Raw genomic sequence first — 11,927 nt, 5'->3', positions numbered from 1 at the left:
GTGTCTGATCATTCCCCTATATTTATACAGTATAGGCCTCAGGTTTTCCTACATCCAAAACCATTCAAATTGTTCATGACTGTTATACAACACGCTGAGTTCAAAGGGATTTTGAGTATGACTTGGGCAATCTCATGCACTAGAATAATGAGGTATCAACTGCATGTGAAGCTAAAGCAATTGAAGGACAATCTCAAAGGGCTGAATACTTACATGGCTTCTTATGAACAAAGACTGCTTCAGGCCAAAAAAAGACTTGACATAACTCAGAGCCAGTTAGCTAATCAACCTTCGAACCAAGTGCTTATAGATGAGGAAAAGCTGCTTATCCAGGATATTCAGAAATGGAGTATGGTGGAGGAAATGGCTCTTAGACAGAAGTCTAGAGCAACCTGGATTTCATATGGAGATGCAAACTCCAAGTACTTCCATGCTCAATGCAAGTTGAGAGCTAGTAAGAATGATATTTCCTCTGTTTATGATGCTAGTGGAGCCAAGATGACTGATCCTATTCTAGTGGAAAAAGAGTTTATTTCCTTTTTCTCTGGTCTTATGGGAACTGCAACAAAACAAATGCCATGCCCTAATGCTGCTACTATCCATAAGGGTCCTTGTCTCTCCCATGAGCAAAAATTAACTCTTATCCAGGCTGTGAGTGAGCAGGAGATATGAGATGCAGTGAAAGGGATGCCTCATGATAAGGCACCGGGGGTGGATAATTTTCCTATAGAATTATTTGCCAAATATTGGGATATTGTGGGAAAGGATGTAGTAAGGGCAGTGAAAGAGTTCTTTTTCACTGGGAAAATGCTCAAATCCTTCAGTTGCACTGCTGTTACACTCATACCAAAAATGGCATTACCTACTAAGGTAAAAGACTATAGGCCTATAGCATGTTGTATATCTATGTACACAATTATTACTAAGGTCTTGACTAATAGAATTAAGGGAGTAATTGGCAGTATTGTGAGTCCTTCACAATCAACATTCATGGAAGGTAGAAGCATAGTCGAAAATATACTCTTAAGTCATGAGCTTCTCAAATGGTATACAAGAAAGGGACTGTCTCCAAGATGTGTCATGAAAATAGACCTTAGAAAAGCCTATGACTCCATAGAATGATGCTTTCTTGAAAGTATGTTAGCTGAACTGGCCTTCCCTTTCAAGTTTATTCAATGGGTTATTGAGTGCATTACAACTATGTCCTACTCTTTAGTGTTAAATGGGGGGATTAACAACCACCTTTCAAGGGAAGAGAGGGATCAGACAGGGTGACCCTATGTCACCCTATCTATTTATGATTGCCATGGAGTATCTGCAAAGGGAACTCAACACTGTTGCTTCAAATCCAAGGTTTAAATTTAATCCTAGGTGTAAAAAGCTAGGAGTGATGCATATTTGCTTTGCAGATGACCTCTTGATGTTCTGTAAAGCTGATATACCTTCCATTCAACTACTGCAAAGTGCTTTTCTCAGATTTTCAACAGCCTCTGGATTGCAGTCCAATATTGACAAGAGTTCTATATACATGTCAGGGGTGAAGGATAATCTCAGACACACCATTCTCAACACTTTGGGTTTCTGTAAGGGATCTCTCCCTTTCAAGTACCTAGGTGTTCCTTTGGCCTCTAAGAAATTAACTATCGCTCAATGCCTTCCACTTGTGGAAAAGATAACAATCAAAATCACTTATTGGTAAGCTAAGTTGTTGTCTTATACAGGGAGATTGCAGCTCATAAATTTTGTGATCTTTGGAATTCAAACCTATTGGGACCAAATATTCCTACTGCCAAAGAGAATAATGAAGATGATTGACAGTGTTTGTAGATCATTCTTGTGGACTGGTGGAGCTGCAATATCAAAGAAGGCTTTCCTATCTTGGGCAAAGATATGTCTTTCAAAAGTAGCAGGAGGGAAAAACATTATAAACCTGGGTGTTTGGAATAAGGCTGCAGTGATCAAGCAACTTTGGTCTATTGCTGAGAAAAAAGACTATTTATGGATCAAATGGGTGCACATTTATTATATGAAGAATGAAACTGTGGCACAATGTCCCATCCCCAGTAATGCTACTTAGGTAGTGAGGAAGATTATTGAGACTAGGAATACTGTTATGCAATGCTCCACATTGCAGGGGACTCTTTTTGACAGACTTGCTTCAGTGGCTCACAATGTTTCTATCAAAAAGATGTATCTTTCTTTGACTCCATCACTTCCCAAAGTGCCTTGGAAGTGCATTACTATGCATCCAAGTGTGCATCCTAGGTACAACTTCACTGTATTGGTTGCACTATAGGGAAGGTTGGCCACTGTTGAAAGACTTTTGAAGTTTGGCATACATGTCCCTCCTAGTTGTGTGTTCTGTGATGGTGCTGATGAAATATTTCAGCACTTATTCTTTTCCTGCATCACCATTCAGACCTTGTGGCACAGGCTCCTCTGATGGTTGGGATTTAACAGAAGCATTGGAAGCTGGCAGAAAGAAATTAGATAGGTAATTACTTGGGCAAAGAGGAAGACAGGTAGTGGTGCTGCTATAAGCTATACTTTTTCCATGTTTGTTGCTGTGATATGGAGGGAAAGGAACCACCTGAAATTCCAGTAGGGGCATTATTCAGAGGATAGAGTGTGTAAAGGGATTGCTATGCATCTTCATGTAAGAGGTAGAGACCAGAAGAAATGGCAGGAATGGCTAGCTCATCACAACTCCTTTCCCTAGCTTCAAAGCCTGATGCTACAACTATGTTTTTTTGTGTAGCTGGTTAAGACTTGTAGAAGAGTTAGGAGCTTATTTGTTATTTTCTGATGTAATGTTTTATTTCTGTTGCTTATCTTGCATAGACTCCTATCCAAGTTCGAGTCTTCGTAGTTAATTTGAGAAACAGGAGGTTAGGCCTGTTTGGCTATGTAAAATTCACTTTTGGTTTGAATAAAATCCTTTATTTACCAAAAAAAAAAACAAATTCTAATAAAATTCCAGTTTTTCCTTTAGGGGCTCGAGGTTAATTTTTTAGTTCGTTTTTTTGGTTCGAACAAAAGTGTAGCAATGTGAGTTTCATTGGATTCGTTTAACCTCGTAGAGTACTATTTTGACTAAATTGAACCTGATTTGGCAAAAACATTGCAGTATTGCCCTTGGGGCTCGGATTTGGCTATTTTGGGTTCCGATTAGAAGCATAATAATAAGGGAATCTATGGACTTGTATGTTAATGTAGAATTCGTATTTGATAGACTTTGATCATTCGGAAGCACTTCAGAAAGGAAATGCTCCGGCTTGAGGGTTTGTGGCTCCCACTAAGCTTCAAGGTAGGTTCGGTTTACTCTTTTATAAATCGATTGGAGGACGTATACAATTTATAAATGTTGAAGGGGTATTGGGCATGAAAGAGGGTCCCACCAAAGTGATTGTGACGATCACTTGGGTGGGTACTGATATATTTGCTTGGGTGATTAATGCAAAGTAGATTCTTGTGACGGGGAAAGCATGTTAAGCCTACGAGCATTGGTTGTGGTGATAAATCCACTAGGTTGGTACGGTTTTTGCTTATTTGGGATATGATATCCACATTTAACTAATACTTGTACATGTTAATTCATTTGAATTCATCACTCCATATTTCGTATAAGTCATGAAAGTGAAATCATTCTTGATATTGAGTTGATATTATTTAATTTTATGGATACACACACTGATCTCATACTTCATGAATTTGTTGGCATATGTTACCATGCATGTTGTACTTATCCATGTATACACATATATATTCAATGTAGTGAGTCATTGAATGAGACATGAGATGGTCCAACGAGATAGTAGTAAGATTGATGTGCTTAAGCCAGAAGGGAAATTGTTCCGGGTATTATGATAAGAGTTGAATTAATATTATATGATATGGTTCTCACCCATTCTGAGGGTAAATGGGGATGGAGTTGAGAGGTATATGAACCTCGCGAGTACCCCATGAGTCATGACTATAAGGCATGGCCTATAGCAAGTGTGTACCAGGTATGAGATTGGCCAGTGTATTTAATTTCTATTGCATTTCTACATGACTATGTGATTACTCATTGGATTATGTGAAGTATGACTAAAGGGTTAAGATTGAGAAATGTTGGTTTTATTGTTCCATGAAGTGAGTTTCAATGTTTATATACTTTATGTGTGATTCCTTCGTTTTCGGCCTATGATACCTACGGAGTACTAGTTGTTTGTACTCATACTACAATTGCTGCACTTTTGGGTGGAGATATAAACTCGTGCTCCAGTCCAGGCCTTGTGGTTGATCCCAATGTTATCCTACTCCAGATTCTAGGGTGAGCTACCAGTTGGACCTGCAGCCCCGAATTTCCCTTGAGTTTACTCTGTCTATTTCCTATATCGAGACAGTTATCATTTCAGTATTTAAGACTTGTCATTTCTTTAAAAGCTCTTGTACGAGTTAGACCAGGTTTCGGGAGTTGTAAAGACTAAGTTATCTTTCCGTATTTTCATATATTTATATTAAGTCTGTTGGATAATGTTTGAAGTGTATTTAATGTCACGACCCGAACCGGAGGGCCACAACTGACACCCAAGACCCTACTCGACTGAGTGTCATACTACCATTCTATTCATAAGTCACACCTTTTTGTGAACCTTTAAATTATGAAATGATGCTTCCGTCAAGTAAACCAAGAAAACTTTTTAATATAACTCTTTCATCATGTCAGGGATTTCTCCCTTATCGTTAAGTCAAAGAAAACCTTTAGTCACAATGAAATCTTTAAATCAACGTTTATGAACACATCGACCTATTTGGCCGCCTCACACAATCCACAGGACACTGTCTGCAAAAGTCTCTAACGAGGACCAAGTTACAATAACATAAGTTGGGACAGGGCCCCAACACACCCGTAATGCATCTGACTCGAGGACATACATAAGTACTCTGACTCGGCAACACTCCGAATAGAAATTGAGTTCACCAGTCCAGCTGATAGCCCGGGAACATCCTACAGTAAGGGTCCTCTATCTATATATGTACCCTGTGTGGCATGAAACACAGCGCCCCCAGGCAAAGAGATGTTAGTACGAATGACTCACCGAGTATGTAAGGCAGGACTGAAACAATATGTATCACGACTCGAATGATAAATGAGTAACAGACTCAATCTGTACATGTAACCAACACTGATAATCATGTATGTGCATATGAACTTTTAAAACATCATGTGTATATATATAATGCATACCTTCGCCTTGCTCGCAGCCCTTTCGGGCATCATAATTATCGAATACCAGTTGATCAGGTGGTTTGCATATATAACACCATATATATAAGTGTGCAAATGCATGATAATCTTTGTAAAACATCAAAGGACTCCTTTAGGAGCAACTTTTAGTTTAAAATGGGAACTTCTTCCCCTTTTCATTTGTCTCCTTCGAGACTTAAAAATCAAATATGAAATGCATATGAATGAAGAAGCCTTATGAATGTCCCCTTCGGGATTTAAACAACATCATGAAAACGTACAACTTATGGATTCCCCTTCGGGACTTAAGAAGTCAAGGAACTCGGGATATGAAAAACACCAATATAAACACAGGGGTATAAGCTCCTACATCTAGGAGTGGATTCATTATGAGTATCATCACGTTCGTACTTATCATGGATCATGCCAAAATGAAAGAAAGGATAACCTTAACATACCTGGAAGCTTATTTCTTGACTTTCCAACTTACTTCTACATATAAACCAGTCATACTATTGTTAGGCTTATCGTCATATGCTTGTCTTAAGCCTTCAAATTAAATCCCCTTAAAATCTGCTGAAATTCGGGCAGCATCTCACCTGTTTATATCCCTAGCCCGAAATCACAATACCAACAACCAACACAACAACAACAACAACACTAATACCAACAACATCATCATCAATACCAAAATATTCCATAAAACATCCCACACGATTTTTATCAACATACAATAACAATATACACTTCCTTGCTTCCCAATCATCGAGCATAATCTCATCAACACACCAAAAACATTAGATGTCATGCATATACATGGAAATTAGCCCAAAAACACGGCTACAACATGGTCAAAATAGTCCATAAACTCAACAACTACAACACAATACTTTATGAAATGCCCATAACTCCCTACTCTGATGTCGTTTTGACGAATGGTTTGTTGCGTTAGAAACTAGACTTCCTGAACTTCAATTTAGGATTTTGTTTCACTTCAAAACTCCAGATATACTAAGAGATATACCCCTCTAAAGTTGACCAAAAATTTCTGTCCAAAATTCTGCCAACTTTTTCAAAATTTTCGACAAACTTATTTTCTTCAATTTGCTTGATCCCGAAACCTTTATACACTTACTTAACACTTGTTAAGATTATTCCTTAACGTTATAACGGTTCCATGACCTCTCCGAGCTTAAGTTAGTTTACTTACAACACAAACGTCGCAATTTTTTTTTGAGGTATAACATTTAACTTTTCTGCTTTATTCTATCAATGACTTGATAATTTTGGGGATGGTTTGCCTACCGGTGGGATAGCTAGGAGCCATCATGACCCGTTAATTTGATCATGACAAATTGGTATCAGGGTTTTAGGTTCATCGATTTCATGGGTATAAGAGCAATGTCCAATAGAGTATTGCAGATTGGTACAGAGATGTCTATACTTATCTTCGAGAAGCTATGGGGCACTCAGGAAAATTCCATTGTGATTCTGTCAAGGTCTAAGCTTTATTTTTCCAATCTTTCACTGATGGTGAGGACACGTCCTCGGGTTTGCACACGACCAGCTGGATGTGATATCACGCGGCATGGTACGATATGCATCGCCATGATAATGACACGAGATCAACTTTAGATTGCAGCTATGACTTGAAGATTCAATTGAGTGGGGTTGTGATTCAGATTCTCTAGTTTGATGATATCCCTATGGAATGGGAGTGATGGTGAAAATAACTACATAATAGCCAACTTTTAGCGGTTAGTGGCTCGGAAGTCGGGGATGTACATTTATAGTATAGTAAGTGATGGGAAGACATTTATTATTTTAAATGGTACGGTTAGCGGGATAACTAAGTGGTATGCATTGTGGCTCTGGAGATTACGCTTGAGAGGTTGGGTGACATGTACCAATAATCTGAACAAAAATGAAAACTTGGATGAATCAATTGATTAAATATGAGGAATAGTTGATGAGGCTATGAAGAGAAGTTTGAAAAGCATATAAACTTGAAAGATGACCTTTATGATAAGGTATGAGGAAGTAGGACTTCGTATTGGGGCGTGTGTGAAGAGTCTTCAGTTACTCGACGCAACATGGATGTAATAAAAGAAACTCAAAAGGATCACTCTCAATCATAGGACGACCACACGTGGTGGATGTGATCATCTGGCAAAAACTTACTATATATAGATGATTGACTCCGGTGTGAATAGTCGGGTGTAGTGTTTTAGCAAAAGTCGTCTTTAAAGGTTTGCTTGATATCTCGAGGGTATGGTAATAAGAATGAGTCATTTGAGCTATGAGCTTGTTGATTTTGTGAGACTACTCGGTTTATGAAGTGAATAATAAAGGAGCGTGAATTTATCAGTAAGTTTGACAATGTTGTAAGGTTTTGGGGAAACAATGACTGACTTATAGAAATAACCCTAGCGATGGACGAGTGCGATGATTTAATTACTTGAAGAGTTATCAGTTGTTGCACCTAATTTGGATAAGAAATATGGATGTTATATATGTGATGCATTTGTCCTAGAGGAATGTTTAGTTTTAAGGTTCGAGTGAGGCAAGGGAAACTTTTAGATGCTCAAGGTTGTGATTTACAACTACCTCCATGATTAGCTTAGCTATTTTAAGAGATTTGTGATATTTTGATCCATCCCATAAGGGGTTTGAGTGATTCTCGACTGATAATGATAAAAGTAATTTGAATAGAATAGGGAAACTGAAGAATTATGATAAAGATATCTTACTATCGATTTTGGAGGATTAAGGTTCATAAGACTTGAATATGAAGTAGCGTCACCATTGAGTCATCTATGGGTTATGGTGACATTATATTATAGCATTCGGATAGGGTGTAAAAGTGATAAATATGAATGAGGGAGGAATTCTTTGGACAATTTGACTTAGTGTATGGCAAGTGCCAACGAGACTTCATGATTAAAGATTAATGAGAAGGTAACTTATGTAGTACCATGATGGGTAATTTTGTGGAGTACTTGAGTATACCAGCTAGAGTTGATTGATAGGAAGAAATCTCTACAACTGAAAGTTGAAGTCATAATTTCGAGGTAAGACTATGTTAGTGGTACTAGATTGTGTCGAAGTGATGGTTAGATAGTATGGTTGAGTATTTCAAATACGAATAACTTGATAGTATTTGTGTGTGGTAAAACACCTGTATTGTAACATTTGATGGATTTGCTAAAGGCGTAATAAGGTATTGCACTCAGACATTTTATAGTTATGAAGGGTGAAGTTCAGGACCATAGATCTTACGTAGGAGTGTTTGAGGTTATGAATGAGTTAGTGAAAGTACAAGGAGTTGAGTTCGATGTAATTAGATTCCATGAAAATTATCGCATTTGGGTGACTAGTGCGAGTTAACGAACATGAAGATTTAAAGTCATAAGGTATAGCTCATCGGTACTCAGTTGACGACTTGGGTTTAGCTTTCGAGGTTCAAAACGACAGCACGAGGTTGAGTATTTAGTAACAACGGAATATAATGGGGCATCTTAGACTTATATAGGAATTATTGTTCATTTTATAAAGATTTGAAAACAGTTTAGGTGATTATTGCTGACATTTAGGGAATGGTGCATTTTAACCGGGTCAAGTCTTTTCAATTAAAGCTGGGTCACTTATAGATTTATTACCAAAAGGTTTTATGGTTATTGTAGTAACCCATCTCTGAAGACTTGAGGATTTTCGTTTGGGATAGAGGTATGACAGGTTTACACGAGCGTTATTGGAGTTTACAAATAGGTATGGGAAGTCTTGGGATGATTATTTGTTTATTACAGATTTTGCAAAAAATAAGATAATCACTAGGATGATGTGCATAGTATGTTATTTGAATGATTAAAAGGAACTGGATGATAAGTTTTGACTTGGTAGTTTCAGCTCGTTGAAACGAAACTAAGGTATTTGGAATTTGCACAATCAGCCCTGGATAATGTCAGTTTTGACTAAAAAAAATTCGAATTGGTTCAGTACAAGCAAAAATTCTTTCTGGTCAGACGGAGTCATGATTTAGACCTGCGATATGTGACAACTTGTTTTTTTTTTGGATTTGGGACTAAAGACAAATTTGGAAGGTGTGGAAGCAAGATAAGTAGAATCAAAGTACTTTACGGGTACAGTTTGACCATGGGTTATGGCTTCAGCTAAAAGATTGTGGAAACTATGATGATAATTGTGGAATCAACCAATTGTGTTCATAGGTTTGGTTATAATCAAAATCGTTATTTCTAGTGGAACTGGATCAAATATGTGAGAATTAGACTATTGAGCTAAGTTAAAGAAAAATTTGATGGATTAAGTGACAAAGCAAATTGCTATAGACTTGTGGTAGGATTACCATGGACTTTGAAAAAGTTTGGTGCTACTTGGGAGTTTGTCGACTGCTTGACTAAGTCAGATTTTTTAGTACCGGATCAGACTACTCACAACTCAAGTGGACTTTTGATACGCTCAAATTACACCTATAAATGGCGTAAAGCGGACGATGTCAAATATAGAAACCCAACTAGGTTGGGGTCGAATCCCATAGGGAATATGGTGTGAAAAGGTTACTAAAGTCGTAGAGTACTTTCTTGCGTTCTAGTTTCGTATTCCGTTGAGTTTGTAGAAGATTGGCTGTTTACTAACTAATTGCTTTTGGTTGTAATAAATGGATAAAAGAAAACCAAGGTTGTGTCCCCTTTAGATGAAGTGTAATGCTCTGGGTCTTAATATGATATACTTCTAATGGACTGTTGTATGAATGCACTTAATCTCTACTTGACTCCCTAATATTTTTCAATAGTTAGAAAGTATTTCTCTCTATGATTTTCCCAAATATAAAAGAATATATATGAAGAACGATTAATATGTGCCAAGTAAACTCATCTTATTCCTAAGCGAATTTATCAAACGAGGGTTAACACTTTGAGTTCTAGTTATTTATCCCTACCGAATCCAACTCACTTTCCTAAGTAAAGCAAAGTCTATGGCTTAAATTAATGTTTGAAACCATCAACTATGAATGAAGAACGGCGAATAAATAAACCCTAACAATCCATTATGCATATATCAATAGTAAAAACCCATTCACATAACACTCATCCTTGGGTTCACAACCTTAGTAAGAAATTAGCTACTCGTGGTATTAATAGCAAAATAAAGGTTTGTAGAAGTCATTGATGCTTACAATTGATGAAAAATATGATGGAAAATATAAATCTTGCCTCAAACTTCAACGACCAAGAGTATTCAATGCTATGAGAATAAAGTCTAAAACTGATAATGAATAAAAGCCTACAAGAAACTTTTAAAAAAAAAACTCAATTTGGCCCATATGGGATTTTTTATTAATTGTTGAATATAAAAAGTTCAAAATAGTTCAAAAAAGGCCCAACCCAAACCGGGTCAGGCCCAAAAAGAAAAAAAAAAGGAAACTACGCTATACAGATACATTTTCTAGCCCTTTCCTAATTGAACCCTAAGAAGTTGGTTTGTCTCATTCTGATCTGCTTGTTCTTTATTGATCTTTGCCGCCGGTGATGTGAAAATGATTAAGACTGTTGTGATTCACACCTCTAGGTGAGAGTTTGGTCATCATCTTCTTTCCTTAGTCTCATCCGGTAAGATTCATTCAATAAACCTTTCATTTTTGTCTAATCTTCACCTAAAATGACTGACATGTGCTATTTTTTTTTCTATAATCTGCATGTGAGTTTGCCCTTGCTTTCTCTCTTTTGCAAACTCCAACTCGATCTTTGAGCTCGCAATTGAGATTTGTTATTGAAACTCAGCTGGATCCTCAGGCACACCTCTTCTATTTGTTGTATTTCACCTCGATTTCCGGTTTCCTTTGATGTATGATTTATTGTTTCCAATTTTGTCATGGATCTGGAACTTTTGAGCTTGGAAACCCTCTGAGAGATGAATGCAGCTGAGAATGCAGCCAGTCTCTTGATTGCACTCCATGTGGTACTTAGCTCAGAACCTGTTTCTTTCTCAAATTGTTTTCCATTCATATGCTATTGACTGTTGCTTACTTTTAATCTTGGTAAATTTTATGTTTGTCTATTTGAATGAGTACCAAATGTTACTAATACCACAAATAAGACAGTCACCCCATTTTCTCGATTAAAAATAAACCGAAGACCTGTACTACTCAATTTCAATATGTAAAAATTTGATGTTTGTCCATTTGAATGAGCCCCATTTGGTGATAATACCACAAATAAGACATTCACCCTATTTACATTATTAAAATTGAAGAAAGAACCATGTATGTATGTCTTCTGCATATCTGGCCCCTGATGATTACTGCTTTCCCCTATATTTCTTTGTGATCTATGTCTTTGACTGCTTTGAACTCTCTTGTCATGTTGTTTGTTGCTCCAACCTGTTCCTATTATTGCTTTTCTTGAATATATCTAAGGTTGTGTTGTTGTTGTTCTTTGATATCTCTAGTACCAGCAAAGTGATAGTATAAACCTCCTGCACATTCTCCTCCCACGGGATTTGAATGTAAGGATCTATTCTTCTCCATTCAAATTACTTTCCCATCATCTCCTGAAACTTCCAATATGACATCTGCATCATGTTCCATACCCTTGTTTAGGTCTGACTCTCACATAAGGAATCTGAGATTTGTCACTATTCAAGATCCTTCTTTTGTCCACTACTAAATCCTGAAAAT

General features: G+C 37.2%; 1 protein-coding gene across 1 annotated transcript; it reads left to right on the top strand.

Annotated features, from left to right (window-relative positions):
• The first annotated feature begins 1,222 nt into the window (after positions 1 to 1,222).
• On the top strand, positions 1,223 to 2,296 carry LOC132607721 (uncharacterized). Its single transcript, XM_060321800.1, has 3 exons — positions 1,223 to 1,613; positions 1,722 to 2,011; positions 2,135 to 2,296. Exons 1-3 carry the CDS (start codon positions 1,223 to 1,225, stop codon positions 2,294 to 2,296), a joined length of 843 nt encoding a protein of 280 aa, XP_060177783.1.
• The last annotated feature ends 9,631 nt before the right edge of the window (positions 2,297 to 11,927 follow it).

The sequence above is a fragment of the Lycium barbarum genome, chromosome 8, assembly GCF_019175385.1.
Source record: "Lycium barbarum isolate Lr01 chromosome 8, ASM1917538v2, whole genome shotgun sequence".
In the NCBI taxonomy this organism is placed as follows: domain Eukaryota; kingdom Viridiplantae; phylum Streptophyta; class Magnoliopsida; order Solanales; family Solanaceae; genus Lycium; species Lycium barbarum.
This window is presented reverse-complemented; position numbering and strand designations above follow the sequence as displayed.